The sequence below is a fragment of the Marmota flaviventris genome, chromosome 14 (genome assembly GCF_047511675.1).
Source record: "Marmota flaviventris isolate mMarFla1 chromosome 14, mMarFla1.hap1, whole genome shotgun sequence".
Taxonomy (NCBI): Eukaryota; Metazoa; Chordata; class Mammalia; order Rodentia; family Sciuridae; genus Marmota; species Marmota flaviventris.
Window position 1 is genome coordinate 640,249 of NC_092511.1, and position 15,416 is coordinate 655,664.

The 15,416-nt window shown below is 57.3% G+C and overlaps 1 protein-coding gene across 2 annotated transcripts in view; it reads right to left on the bottom strand.

Moving 5' to 3' along the window:
• Pxdn (peroxidasin) overlaps nucleotides 1–2,566 on the bottom strand; it is a 75,762-nt gene extending 73,196 nt beyond the window's left edge. For both annotated transcript variants that reach the window (XM_071601306.1, XM_027937767.2), the window contains exon 1: nucleotides 2,271–2,566. In XM_071601306.1, coding sequence (XP_071457407.1) covers nucleotides 2,271–2,470 — 200 coding nt within the window. In that variant the 5' untranslated portion in view covers nucleotides 2,471–2,566. The remainder of the gene's footprint in view (nucleotides 1–2,270) is intronic.
• Nucleotides 2,567–15,416: the final 12,850 nt, after the last annotated feature.

Below are 15,416 nucleotides of genomic sequence, written 5' to 3' on the forward strand. Positions count from 1 at the left end.
CTGCCCTGCCCTGCTGAGCGGGTACCCACCCACGCCTGCCCCGACCCAGACACCACATAGGGGCTGCCTCCCTCCTTCCACTTCCCCAGCCCACCCTCTCCTGTCCTTCCCAAAGCCTGCCACCCCACCACACCACCGGTCCACTCACGCACTCAGGCCACACGGTCAACACATTCTCCCAGGGAGAGTGCTGTCACATCACCGGCTCCGGCACTCAAACCCTGGCTGGGTTCTGGCTCCTGGCTCTACCCTCTCTCTGCCCATGAGTCCACAGTCATGGCCACGGGGAGCTGTGCGTAGCCAGCTTCTGTAGTGGAATGAAGGCATTTTGATTTCACCCAGACTCCGCTCAGTTCTTGAGGGATTCCATCAACCGGACATCTACGCTACTTGCCTCACAGAATCAATGACATCAGATGCTCCCATTTCAATCATTTCTGAAAGCCCCAAAACTCCATGTAAGTATGATATAAATTTCTGCAAATGTACCCTTTCAGGAAGTCTCCCAAGTGTGGACAGTGGTTTGAGCCTGTCCCCCTGGCTCCTTCACACTTCCGGTTATATTTTTGCTGAAGGCCACACATGCACAGAAGGACAGAGAATTCCACTTTTCTCCTACAAAACTCATTTTGAAATAGTGTTTTTTTTTTTTTTTGTTTTGTTTTGTTTTTTTTTAAAGCAATTAAGATTTGTGAACAAACACAGAGCAAGTATCAGGCTCTGACCACATGTGAAAAATGGCTTCAGGGTCCAAGTTTCTCCCACTAACTCACTAAAGAATTCATCCAATCATCCACATTGGAGAAACCTCACCCTGTCCCACGTAAGTCCATTTCGTGGAGTACTGTACCCTCCTAGATCCTGGGTCCTGGCTGACCATCACCCCCTCTGGAAGGACAGTCTTTTTCAGCTCTCTGGAGCAGTTTCCTGTGGGCATAACAGCCCCTGCACAAGCTGCCTGCATAGCCATGACCCACCAGGAGAGGTGGGCCATCGGTGTACTTTGTTTGCGAGGTAAGAACGCTCCCACCCACTTCCTGAACAGTTCACTCAAACTTTTACAACCTTTGCAGGCTCTTCAGTGGTGCCAAAAGTCTTCCAGTCCAGCCAAGAAAAGTGAAAACTATTTTTGGCATGCAGAGGGCAGCTGTAGGAGGCTGAATTAAAGTCGGCGCCTAAAACGCATGCTTGCCTCTACAGAATCTGAATTTTTCTAATCCAAGTATCATCAGCACACACCGAGGCCTGCAGCGAACTCTGGTGGCACTGGGTCCCTAAGAAGCAGGCTGTGCAAAAGGAAGAAGATTCCTCCTTAGGAAAAGGAGACATGGAAGTTCGTGCAGGTTTCTCTGGTCCATGGAGAGGTCCGCAGAGTACGTGACACATTGTATCTTATTTGAATACCAAGTATCCGGGAAGTTCAGCATTTGGGTAAACACGGCTAGGCCAGATTGGAAAAGGAAGGAAGGACGCACTCTAGGGAGAAGAGCGCTCTGAACCCCATTCCGTCTCAGCCCCAGATGCCCCAGAACTCGGTCATCCACACGGTGGGCCTTCCTGGGACCTTGGCCGCCAGGCTGTCTCCGGAACCAGGAAAAGCCTCAGACTAGCCCTGTGCCCGTGGCCCCAGGATCACCCCAACAGACAGAAGACTCGCGCCTGGGGAGAATGCGAGGACACTAGCTGAGGTCGCTGTGGTCGCGGGAACTGAAGCTACACATGGGAGGTTTCCCCGAGCGCGGGGGTGGGGTACTGCACTGAGGGAAAGGGGGGGGGGGGCGGCAGGGAGACAAGAGCAGGGGGAGGGAGAAAGAGGGGCAGAGGAGGGGCGACCGGCCAGGAGCCCGACGCTCAAGGAGGAGAGTGGGACTCAGCGGGGACCAGACTGGACTGGAGGAAGAGGGGAGCGAACAGGAGAGAGAACGGGCCCTGGGGGAGGGCGCGGGAGGCGCGCGGGGATTTCCCTGGCAGTTCCCAGCCCTTCTAGGTCCAGCCGGGGATTCCAAGTTCTGAACAAAGGCGGCTCCCGAGGCCCCGCGCTTAGAGCTCGGTCCGCCCCAGGGCGTCCAAGCCAGGGCGGACAAAGGCCCGGCGCGCCCTGCACCGGGTTCCCCGACGTCCAGTCACCACGTCCTCCGACCCAGGATCCCCTGCACCGCTGAGCCCACAAGCTTCCCGCGCCCCTTGATCCGCACCAGCCCCACGAAACCCCACGTGGGGTCCCAACCCCACGTGTCCCCGATCAGCCCTGGGTCCCGGGCCGCACTCACAGGATGGAGGTCTGCGGCGCCACGGCCGGCACGGCCTCCAGCAGCAGATGCATGCAGCGCACGGTGGTGCGGAAACACAGACAGCGGCTCGGACAGCCGGCGCCTGGCTTCTGGGCGACCACCGCCAGCGCCCCCAAGCCGCAGCACAGCACGAAAGCCAGCAGGCAGCGGCGCGCGGTCTCCGCGGAGCGCGCGGTCATGGCCGACGGTGCGAACCTAGGCTCGCTCGCACCGACAGACTGTACTGGGCCCGGCGCGTCCACCGCCGGCTCTCGACTGAGCCCGTCTGGCCGAGGCCCACGTCCCAGCTGTGCGCGGGGGTGGGGGGGCGCCAGCTGTGCACATGCGCGCCGCTCCGCCCTGCCCCCTCTGCCTCGCCCAGGGCGGGGGCGGGGCGAGGACCCGAAACCGCGGCGTCCTGCGGCTGCGCCCCCTCCCCGTAGCCGGGACGGGCGGCGGAAGCGAGAGAGGTCAAGATGTGGTGGCCACCGCAGGAGCTATGGGCGCAGGGCGCCTTGGGTGCAGGGGAGAGGTTCGTGACCCAGGTTTGAATCCCCGATTCTGCTCTTGGAACCCAGAGGACTCAGCGCTAAGTTTCTCCACCTTTCTTAGCCATTCCTCCTTGTGTGCAGAAGGGGTATGTTGTTGTTGGCGACGTCACTGTTTTTTAACACTTTTGAGTGTTAAAAAACACTTAATATGTTCCAGGCGCAGTTCCAAGCACACTTTGGTGCTCTCTCCCTGTCGCCACTCCCACCCCCATATAAAACCATTTAACTTTCATTACTTTTGGAGAAACTGAGGCCCCTCGTCCAGGCGCAGTATGGAGACAGGCAGGCACAGTGGCAAGTTTAAGAGCCAAGCTGCCTGCTCCCTAAGGCCTCTACCCTCCTGCTGTCTGCCTTCTCTTTGCTTTAGAGTGGAAGAACCCTTGGCCTCACAGGTGGGTGTTGGGTGCATCTGGTGGGGAAGGTTACTGTAAACCCCCCCCCCCCAGGAGGGAAGCACCCAGGCTCACGTGCCCACTGAAAGACTGCGTTCTCACACTTCTCAGTTGGCTCTCGAATATTGCTTCCCACCATTCTACAGACAAGGACCTGGAGGGCAGGCCTGGCTCCAAGGTACAGGGTAAATAGGTGCCAGGCTCTGAAGTAGACCCCGGGTCTGTGCTGACCTGCCACTCCTGAGCTCACACAGGTGTTCTGTACCTGCAAGTTTGCTTCTGAGGGCCCAGCCTCTGGGAGCAGTGAAGCCGGGTGAAGTCCAGCTTGGCTCTCAGGAGGATTCAGGTCGCAAGGCTAGCCAGGCTGCACCATCTAGGGATTCATGGTTGTTGGGAGGAGGCTCCTGTTCCTTAGCATGTAGATCCCTCCACGCCTGCACACCTCTGACCTCCCACACAAGTGTTCCAAGGAAGAGAATTAAGAGCCCCTCAAGACAGCTTTGGTTGCAGCCTCACAGCTGACAAGCTGCATTCTGCTGGACCCCACCAGGCTCCAGGGAAGCACATCAGAGTGTAAGGGGCAGGAGGCTGGACCAGGGCTTTGCAGAGGCTGCCCACCCAGCAGATCTCAGGTTTGATGTCTGAGAATGGAACCAGGGCTGCTTGTGGAATGGTGTTCCTCAGTTTGCACATGGTCAGAAAGTCAGGGCGTTGTGGAGTTAGACGGGCAGGCCCATTTAGCCAGCGGACTGTGATGGGACCCTGATGATGACCACCTGCAGCTCCCGCAGACCCCGTGTGGAGGGCACAGTGTATCCCAGCAGGACTGCCTCGTGCAACATCAGCTAGAAGTTCAGAGTCCTCAGCCCCTCACACATCTCACCAGCTGCTTGGGAATTCCGTGCCCCACACTCCCCCTCCAGCTGGACAACTCAGTGGAAGTACTCACAAGACACAGGGAAGAGTGGAGTCACTGTCACCAAGTCATCACAAAGGGTACAAATTGGTACCTGTGAAATACAGAGGCATGGGGCAAGGTCAGGGAAGGTTCCAGACGCAGAGCCCCTGTGTCCTCACTGTGGAACCCGAATGCTCACCGTTCACCAGCCAGGAAGCTCTGAGCAATGCAGTCCAGAGTGTGGACCAGGTATCAGCTCCACAGCACGTTCAGTGAGTCTCTGGCCATGTGCTGAACTCAGCTCCCAGCACCCCTCCACTACCGGAAGTCAGACAGACATCAGTCCTCAAAGTCCCAACATTCTTATCCTATGGCCAGTCCTTCTGGTGACCAGCCCCATCCCAAGAGAGCTCATTAGCACCAACTCAGATGCAGTGAGGAATCACAATGAATGACACTCCTGCCACTGGGGGAAATGCTAGCCCAGGTGAAAGAACACATTCTTTCTTACACAGCACAAAAGTTTTAAAGGTTGTTCATATTTGGGCAACTTGCTCCAGGCTGCCATACATGTCTGGAGGCGAGTACACCCTCAAAGACTTGTAATGGCCTTCCCCTATCTGTAGACTCACAATGAGCCAGACAGGTGTCCTACATCTCCTCTTTGACCTACTCCAGGGTGCTATTTGCATGTCCAATGCCTTCTTGATACCTCTCTCTGCATGCCCTACAAGAATCCCAAGGTTATCATGTCAGAAGCCAAAATAGCCCCTTCCTTAAAAAAGGTGCCTTCCCCACTAGTCGCCCAAGGCGCTGTCTCACAGCCAGCCAGCAGCATGGAAGTTGTGCTCAGCTGGGTCCTCGCCCCACAACTGAGAACCCCAAATCCTGTTAGTCTCCTGTGCTCAGCGCCGCTCACTCCATAACTGAGTTCTGCACCGTCAACACCCGCGCCCTTGGGCCTGGACTCAGTTCAGCCTGGTGGGTCAGCAGTCCTTTGGCTGGGCCTCCATTCAGCTCTGCAGTGCTCTGTCTGTGTGCCCACCTCTCCCATGCACCAGATGCCAAGTGACCTCAACATCTGCTGGAAAACTTCTGGGCAACCTCCCAGACCCAACTCTGTTCCATGGCCCCCTGCTGTGAATTCCTCTGGGCCCCTGCTTCCACCCCTTTCGACATTAATTCCTGTCTAGTGCCACCTCCCACTTGTCCCAAGCACAGGCTAGTGTTTCTACACCCAGGTCCTTGCCTGGGCTGTGGCAGGCAGGGACAAGGCACACGCATCAAGAATGAACACAGCCAGCCTGCCCCAAGTGGCCCTGCCCACCTGGAGGGCCGGAGCAGCCCAGGAGGCCTGCAGTTCTGAATGTTCCTGGCACCAACCAGGGCAGGGAGCAGCTTGGACACAGACAGACGAGACTCCCCACGTGTGGAGCTGGGTGGGCTGCTTTGTTGGTCTAGACGTGCAGGCACCGGAAGACCCCAGGGCACGGTGCTGGTTGTGTCATGCCTCCCCAGGGCTCCAGGAAGCACTTGGTCCTCATCTGAGAGGAGGCCCTGAGACTGCAGGTCTCAGGTGACCAGCTGGATATCCTGAGGCTACCTCGGGGTGGAGGGCGCAGGTCTCCTGGCTCCCCAGGTGGCCGGTGTCTGGCCCCACACTCAGGTCCTGACACAGCAGCCCCCTGGCACCTGTACCACAGGGCATCACAAGCCACCAGCTGTCCTCTGAGTTCAGCACCATCTCCTAGGCCAGCAGTGGTGGCTGCTTTGTCTCTGGGCCTGCTTCCTCACTGTCCCGGGAACTGAACTCCAACAGTGAATCAACAGTGCCCCTATCCGTTGTCTTCCTGTTGGCGTGGCCAGTGGGAGTGACCCCTGCCCTGTGTCCTGAGACCTGTCACCCACAGGCAAAGGGTTAAAAAAAACACAGGGAAGGCAGCTGCCCGCGTCACCCTCCATCAGCCTGGGCCATGGAGCCAGGCGGTGAGGGCTGAACACCCTTCGTGACCTGAGCCTTCAGGGTCAGCTGGACCTGGCCTGGGGAAGGTCAAGGCCATGCCCAGACGGTTGGTCAGTCCCCCACAACAGGGGCCTGCACCGACTCGCCAAGGGCTTGCTGACTGGCCCAAGGTCGATCTGCCTCAGACCCACTGTGCACAGCCCCTCAACCCGGGAGCAACAGGGAGTCACTCAGGGGGCCCAGAGTCCATCTGCACCAGAGCTTAGGTGACTCACACAGTCCTGAGCCACCAGCAGGCCCCCACAGTGTGCTAGGGCAGCTTCTCTCAGGAGGCTGGGGAGAATCTGCCTCTCCCGCCTCTGGGGACAGCCACGCCCTTGGCCCATCTCCTGGATCATGCACTCCAGCCCTCCTTCCTGGTCACTCTGTGCCCTGCGGCTCTGCCTTCTTAGGGGCCAGGGCCCTGCAAGATTAGCACTCACCCTGAGGAGCTCACCCTAACGTAACCCATCTCATCTGCAGGGCCCTCCTGAGAAGGCTCAGTTCAGCTGCAGAAAGCCATGGAGGTGAAGCATCAGCACTAAACTCAGTCCACTGGAGATCAGAGTTGCAAACAGGGAGAGGCAGAGGGTTCGGCTCTCACAAGTGTGAATGGGATGGGCTACGAAGGCTCTGACCTCAGAGGAGGCCAGGAGGTTCAAGACCCCGGAGCCCGTGAGCCTGACTCCGAGGAAGGTCCCCACGGGGATCACTGTCAGGTGGCAGGTGTCTGAAGTTTCCGGAAGATGGGCCATCTTCATTCCAGCTGCATAGTGGCCTTTCAGAGTCTGAGGGGTACTGTGGACCCTGTCTCTCCTTTACCTCATCGCCTCCCTGCCCAGGTTAGGGTCAGCACCCGAACACTTCCAGGGCGGCAACCAGAAGGGGAGCCCGAACCCTGCCTGGGTCAGTCCCGTCCCATCTTCTCTGCCTGTGGCAGACCTGGGTAAATGCAGCCACGGCTTGCCTTGCGTGGGGTTTCTCACGTGGGCACCGATCAGGCCTTCTACCTGTCTGGATGATGGAGTCAGACCACCTGGCCTTTCCTGGGGTGCGAGGAGTCCAGGCTCAACAGTGTCAGCCCAACAGGGGCCTGGCATCTGCACCTGCCCGGGCCTCCTGTGCTGGAGCACAGTGACTCTTTCCTTAGTGAAGACTTCAGAGAGTTCAGGAGCCACCTGGGGTTGGGCGGTGCCCCAGTTTCCCAGGTGACCATAGTTTGTGGGGACCCCCCGGGACTGGAGGCACAGGCAGGGGTGTAACTGAAGAGAGTTCCACCCTGAGAAGGTGGAGCAAAGGCAGGGGTGCCTGGGAAGGCAGGGAAAGGAGGTGCAAGTAGACCCCAGCGAAGTGTAACTGGGAATGGGAGGACACAGGGCAGGGGTCACTCCCACTGGCCACCCCAACAGGAAGACAACGGATGGGGACACTGTTGATTCACTGTCAGATTCAGTTCCCAGGCAGAAGGGGGTCGGGGGCACAGAACAACTGGAAGGGGGGAGACAGCAGAGAGCTCATGTGCCCTCAGTTCCTGAGAAGCGAGTGAGGGAGAGAACCCAAGAGGACTAAGTCAGCAGCGCCCAGCCCTGAGAAACAGTCCAGTGGAGACAGCCTTCCAGGTTAGCCCCTCCATCCGGCTGGAGGTGTGCCCCCCTGCATCTCCAGCTACTGAGGAGGCTGAGGCCGGAGGACTGCAGGAACCTAGGAGTTCCAGACGAGCCGGGTGACATAGCAAGGCTCCATTTCAAAAAGAACAGGGGCTGGGGATGTAGCTCTGTGGTAGAGCGCTGGTCTAGCATGTGGAGGCCCGAGTTCAATACCCAGCACCATAAAAAGAATAAAAGACAAACAAAAACACTTCGGTTCAAGGTGATCGGAGAGGGGTCAGCCCCAGTCTGCATGGGGCTTGGGAGGGCACTCGGTTGGAGGAAACTAGGACAGCTAGGGGACTCAGCCTGGGCTCACTCTTCTTCCAAAAGAAAGATACTGTAGCTTTAAAAATTGTCAAGGAAACCGATGAAAAGCACTGTCTCAGTCTCTCAGTCTTGAACCATGAAAACAGTAGAAGACAAACATGCACACAGCGGGGACCTCCCCGTGATGACAAAGCTGGAATGAAACGGACCAAGATCTCAGCCCCAGGCCTTGGCTCCCTCAGAGGCCTGCTCTCTGAGCCCAGTGCTCACCCTGTCCCCTTCCCTGCCACCCCTATCCCCGGCCTCCTCAGGATGCGCCTGCCAGGCCACAGGACTGGCCCTCAGCCCAGAGACTAACTCAACCCTAGATCACCTCCCGTGGAGAGCCCGCCCTGTCCCCACACCTGTGAATCGTGATGCCTGTGCCTAGGTCAGAAGAGCATCTCTCTGCCCCAGCTCATCCTGAGCTCCTCTGCTCACTCACACTGAGCTGTGGATCCACTCACTCCTCAGTATGGGTGCTTGTGCCCACCAGACACCACCGAGGACCAACAGAGAGCGTGCTCGCTGCCCTCCCCCCATGGCGAGGGCCTCCTCTCTGAACAGAGCACCTTGTTGGGCCAGGGGTCTGATTCCTTCTGCAGCCCCCACTCAGCACACTCTTGGACAGACTGAGGGACAAACTGGAACCAGGCAGTGGGACTTGAAAGTGGAACCCCCGAGCTGCCAGCGTAGGCCTCCCCCCCCACAGGAGGTGAACACACAGAATTCAAATGCAGAATTGGGTTGCTTTATAGCAACCAGAAGGTGCTGAGCCGCTCAGTACCACCAGGTCACAGAATTGCCAGGTTGCTCGGTTCAGCAAAGACACCACTGCACAGGTTCCGAGTGGGCTCAAGGGAAACAGCAGAAGGCACCAATGCCGAGGGCCTTCGAGCCCTTTCCTACTTTGGCACACCTGCGGAGAAGCCCAGCAGAGCAGGTCCAAACATGACAACATCATGGGGAAGGTGCTACCTGGTAGGCGGGATGCAGCAGAAGGAGGAACGGGCCGCTGGAGAAAGCATCACCCTCATGTCAGAGTGGATCGCATGGGTAACCTGGGCCTGAGGTGTGCCAAAGAATGCATTGTTACAGAGTTCAGATCTGCCTGGGTCGGAAGGTGCTGAGCCGCTCAGTACCACCAGGTCACAGCGCTCAGGAGAGTTGGAGGGCTCAAACGCCACCCTCCACTGCAAGCCTCATTGGCTGCAGCCAGAGTTCTGGGTAGGAGGCTGAGTGCTCCTGGGGCTCACGGGGAAAGCACAGCTGGTCCTGCCATAGGCTCTTCTCTGACTTGGAGTGTCCTGCAGGCCTGCCCACAGCGTGGGGCCTGAGGAATGGCAGAGAGCCTGCCGGCCCTCCAGCCCTGCCCGGCCTGCAGGAGCACCTTCCCTTCCACCGGGGCTTCGGCAGCAGACCTCTCCAGCAGCAGTCACCTGGCAGCAGGGCCTCCACCACAGCAACTTGAGCCCAAGCAGAGAACCAGTGAGTCTGTATCATGGGAAACTCCAGGCCCTTCCTCTTGGATGAATACAGCGTCACAAGAGTCTCTTCAGGGTCCACTCGGTACAAAGTAGCTGACTGTTTTTGAGGCCTGGCTTCGGAGGCGCTGCTCCGCCTTGGAGTCCTGTGAGTTCAAGAAGTGGCCCCAGCACAGTGGGTGGGAAGACATTGCCCGATGTCTCTCCAGGGTCTGCTGCCCGTGAAGGTGCACACCACACCTGCCGGCTTCCGATGTGCCTCAGTGTGTGGAGCGGGTGCTGCGGACGGAAGGTCATAGGGTGTAGAACCAGACAGGGCTGCCTCAAAATCCTGGTCCCACTCGACTTTAGGCAATTTGACCACTGAATACCTCAGAATCCTCATTTGGACAGACACGAGAGCTAAAAATGATCCCCTGTGTCCATGGGTTGAACTCCAGTGAAGGTCAGCACAGTGTTCTACCCGAGCAGGCTGCGCTGTTCTAGGAAACCAAACTTTCCTCATCAAGCATAGCACCAGAGACCCAGGCTCCTTTTCACAACAGACTTTAGGCCTCCTGTGTACGAAGTGGCTTTACTTGGCGTTCCTGGACTCTTGACCTCTGCCAAACCATCCTGGGTGACCACAAGTATCATTGGGGTTTGAATGGCATTACCTTCTTTGGTTCAAAATACCCCTCATCTGGGCTGTGCTCAAGTTATGCCACAGATGATAAAATCCTGGGTAGTTGAGGTGCACTGGGAAGGCAGGTGCCCTCCTGTCCCCTGGGAAGCCCTGGTTCCATCCACACGCCCAGCAGGAGCCGGCCCTAAGACCAGCATCCCACCTGGGACATGGCCAGACTCCTGCCCTCATAGTCCAGGAGAGCCCAGGCAGTGTCAGCAAATGCAGCTCTGGAGCGTGCAGGGCAGTGCACGGACTAGTGGTGCAGGGGGCTTTGTTCTCCTTTCTGGGTGCCTTGACTGCAGAGCTCTGTGGTTTGGAGATGTTATTATTGTTGTGGTGGTGGTTGTTATTATTATTATTAGGTGGTGCTGGGGGTTGAACCCAGGGACTTATGCATGCTAGACAATATGCTGAGCCCTATCCCAGGCCCTGGAGGAGACATTTTGACACTAGATTCTCCTCAGTGCTGTTTTGGAAATACGGAGTCAAAACCGCTGGTTCCAAGGGACTGTGCCTGCAAAGAGGCTGGGCCCGCACCCCGCTCTCTCCTCGTGAGCGTCTTCTTTGCCTGGGCCTGGACCACTACTGTTTGATGCCAACAGTGGTCTGTGCTGGAGGGCTGCAGGCTGGGGTCAGCCAGGCCATGGTGGTCAGCCAGGCCATGCGTGCTCAGCCCAGCGCACTCCCTGGAGAAGCAGCCCAGGGAGCTGCCCTGCCGCAGGCCCCGTGCGTCTTGCCCACTGTGTCGCTGGGGTTTCTTAGTGCTAGGAGCTCTGCCCAGGCTCCCAGGACTCCGTCCCTCTCCCGTTGCCAGCCTTGGTTGGTGCCCTTCCACTGTGACCGACCTTTACCGTCCAAGCAATGCTTTCCTGAGCTCTGAGCCCTGGCCCCGCTTTTCTTGGGCCCAGAGCAAGGGCACCAATGGGGGGAAAAAAAAAAGCCCTACTTCGGGCCTGCACCTTTTCCTGTCCATCTGGGAAGTGAGTGGACGTGTCTTCCAGCTCTCAGCACACTGTCCCCACAGCCACCCCTCAGCCTGGGGCATACACAGGCCTGGAAGTGGGTGTGGCATCCCTGGGGAATGTCATGCCTTTTCTTGGAGTGTGAGAGTATGGAATGCAGCAGGACCCGTCCCCTGCCTGTGGTCTCCTCCCCCGAACAGCAAGGCAGAGCCAACCGGGCAGTGTCTAGGCAGACATTCTCAGAGGGGCTGCAAGGATGCAGACCACGAGGACACCATGGGCCTGGCTGCATGCAACCTCCCAACTCCAAAGTCAAGGGTGGGCTTCACTCCTTACCAATAACGCCCTTCTCTCAGGGCCTGGCCGGGCCTGGCCTGGCCAGGTTCTAACCCATTGTGTCTTTTAAAGGCTAATTCTTTATTGCTGGATTCTAGATCCTTTCATTGATCAAGCTTTCCTGCCCCACTCAGGCTGGATGACCTGCAGGAATTGGGCTCAGACATGCAGGATGGCTGTGCACACCTGGGAGCTGTCCCTCTGCCTGCTCTGTGATGACCTGTTCCCGTGAAGGACAGGCTGCAGTCCCATCCAGGCCTGTGAGCATGCCCTTCTCGGGAAATGGAGTAATCAGGTAAACTCTCAGTTGCCAGGGCAGCCCCAGTCCAAGGAGACTGGAGTCCTCCTAAGAAGAGGTGCCAGGACACAGACACAGGGACAAGGATGTCATGTGACCACAGAGGCAGAGACCCGAGTGATTCAACCACAAGCCAAAGAGCATGTGGGACCACTAGGAGCTGGCAGAGGCAGGAAATCACTGCCTGCAGGTGCGGAGGGACAGGTCCCTGTGACTTGGGCCTCCAGGACCATAAGCCTCCCTTGGAGAACACACCTCTGTGGTCACACCTGCTATGCTTCACTGTGGCACTCTGGGCCACCACCAGCCAGTCCCTGTGCTGCCGGGCCAGCTCCAGGATGGGCTGCAGTGGGCCTGCTCTCTGCTGGCCATTGCTCTGTGACCAGTGTTTGGTCACGTCAGAGCCACGTGGAGTCTGTGACCTGAAGTGGCACTTCCAGGCGCACAGCGGGTACTTGGGTTCTGGTTCTTGTGCCAGGTATAAGGGGTATGTGTCCCTCCTCCCCCTTTGGAGGACCTGCCCAATTCCTGCAGGTCACCCAGCCCGAGTGGGGCAGGAAAGCCTGATCAAGCCCTGCAGAAGGCAGCTGCTCTCAGGCCCCGGAAGGTCCTCATCGAGCCAGGGGCTGAAGACCCTGGCCAGGTTGAGCTGCTCGTTTTGACCCGACCCCAGCATCCAGTGTCCAGTCCTGAGCCTCTTCTTCCCCGCCTCCTCCTGCAGCTCCCCTGGAAGCTCAGGCCACTAGCCTTGCTTCAGAGTAGATGAGATCCTTTTTGTTTTAAAATGAGGCAGATGCTGAGACACTCACAGCCGTTCCTCCAACTATGCGAGGCTCAGCATTTGGGGGCTTTGGTGGCCCACCTCCTTGAGTTGGTGTCCTCTGAAGAGTCCGCAGAGGATGCGGGGTGATGGCCCACCTCTGCTGCTTGGCGCCTGCCAGGTGGCAGGGCACAGCAAGCACAGACAGTACCCTGGGACACAGGAGCTGCTGCCTCCCTAACGGACCCCCAGGTTTCTCCTTGGGCTCTCCCGGTCTTAGAGAAGGCCTGACCTGGACCACTCTGGGAGGGTCTGTGGGGGGGGTGCAGCCAGGGCACATGCAGCCAGGTCTGCCTCCACTCTGCCTGTCATGCTGACCTTTGGAAGGTGTCCAATGTGGGATGCTTACTGGGCACAGCGTGGTCACTCTGCCCGAGGCGTGAACCCCCTCCTCCCTCAGACACGTAGCTGTGGGAGCGGCGCTGCCTGCATCTGCTCTCTCACTCCTGCTAGGAACTTCCTTTGGAACAAATGAGAGGACGCTCAGCCTGGCTTAGGAGGAGCTGACCCCCTCCAGCCGGGCACGACAGCTGTTGTCACTGTCTATAAAGTTCTGTCCCAGGGGGTGAGCCTCACTGAGCTTAGGCAGCACAGCTGTCCTTCCTCACCACAAAGATCACGATCATGCCAGAAAGATGTCACACTTGTCCCTCCGAAGAGCAGCATGAGTTCATTGAAAAGGGAAAGGAGACTCTCCCGGGGGAAACTGGGTCCTGCCAGAGAGGAGGGGTCCTGCCCTCCTGTTCTACTGGGGTCCTAGGGGAGCTTCCAGAGGGCACCTCTTCACCTTTGAATGACAGCAGGATGACATCAGACTCTCAAGTCCCCACTGCCATGGCAACCCTGGGTCACCTTGGCCCATGCTGACCGGTTCTCACTGGAACCTGTTCTTACAGATTTCAGGGAATAATCCTTATCTCTCCAAATTCCGGGATCTGGTCTGTGTAGGGTCACAAGCTCCCACCCCTGCGGGTGACCTGTGGTCTGCTCATTGGCTTTTCAGGCCTGCATTTCTCCTGCAGGTGACAGTTTGCTGAGGAACGTGACATCTGTTGACTTAAGGCAGGCAGGACTGCAGGCAAGTTGCTTTTTAACGGAAGCATGGCGGTCAGCACAGTGGGCCCAGTTTATAGAAGTGTCCTCGTGTGCCCACGGATCAGTTCTTGGTGGGAAAAGCTGCATCACGGGAAAGGCTGACACTCAAGGTGTGAGCCACCCTTGGGGCCCCCACACGGGGCACCTGCCGCAACTCCCAGCCTCTAGTCCCTCCCCATTTCTAAGGCCAGGGTTTGGAACCGCCTTAATCTAACAATGTATTTGAAGGACACTGTAAGAAAAAATAAGACAGACAACTGTATTTTCAATAGTCAATAAAATGAAATAGATGTAGGTGACGAAAGAGTCTATCAGTGGCATTTTGTGTGTTTGTTACAATATGATGGGAAGGCAGATTTGCATGTGGTATTCTAGCCAAATGTTCTATTCCTGCTGCCTGGCTCCCACCTCCTGCCATGGACAAGACCTAAGGCCCCTCTAAGGATGGGCAGCCTCCTGCAGAGACACGTGCATGCCCAGCGCTGGGACGCAGCAGGTGTATTATTTTATAGCCTCCAAAAGGACAGATTCACACTTGCCAGAAATGGATGTTCCAGAAAAGTAAGTTTCATGCAGCAGAATCCCACAGAGGGGCAAATATAGTACTGCCCTACCAGGATTTTGGAATATTAAATCTGACCTGCAAGTTTCCCAAGTTCACATATTTACATAACATTTAAGCCAGAATTCCTTCCATTGAAATTAGTCTCAAATTTTGTGCTGAACACGTTAGTTACAACATGAGTTACAAACCTTATAGGAGTGCATTGATTTAGAACATGCAGAGCTGCGTGCCACGACCAGGATTCATTTCAATTCTAGTGGTCTTTATGGAGATAATGGGTTTGCTTTCCAGCAGCTACAATTCAGACTAGGCATCTGGTGCTCACTTATGCTCTTGGTGCATTGAGGCTACTCCACCTTCTGAGTTTTAGAAACTCTTGTAAAGACGGTCAAGAGTCACACTCTGATGATTGGTGTTGCTGGTCAACTTGGCTGGACTGACAGCTGCCTGGAGAACTGGCAAAGCACACTCCTAGGTGTGTCTGTGAGGGCATCTGCAGAGGCCTTGGCCGTGGGGGCAGGAGCCGAGGGGAGAGGCTTGCCCTGTCCAGTGGGGAGGCCTGGGGGGTGGGTAAAGGTAGTGTGGGGTGTGCACAAGCTCTGCTTGTCTTGAGCAGTGCATCTGCTGATGCTGCTCTCACGTGGACATCAGGCATGATTCTCAACTTGGGGCGCAGTTTTGCACCAGAGGCTGTCTTCAGCCTGGGCCTGGGCTGCATTGTTGGTCCCTCTGTTGGGGGCTCGAGCTCCTTGCACTGAGAAGCTACTGGTTCCCATGACTATCGATTCATTAAATTGAAAGCAATCCCATGAATGGCTTTGAATCACACATGTCCTTTGGGTCCTCTCTGGAGAACCTGTATGAACACCCACACCAACAGCCGAGTCCAGACAGTAACAGCAGATGGGATCAGTAGCGCTCTCCTGTGGCCTCGTAGATGTGTGCAGCCTGTTTCTTTAAACTGGTCCTGGCCTTGGCTGCCCCTGTGCCGAGTCCTCACAGCATGACCCCAGTCTGAGCACAGGCAGTCACAGCGGCTGCCCTGGCCTGGCGGCGGCAGGGAGACCATGGCTGTGCTGGAGCAAGGTGAGCCCAGAGCACAGCCCCACTGTTCTCCAGCC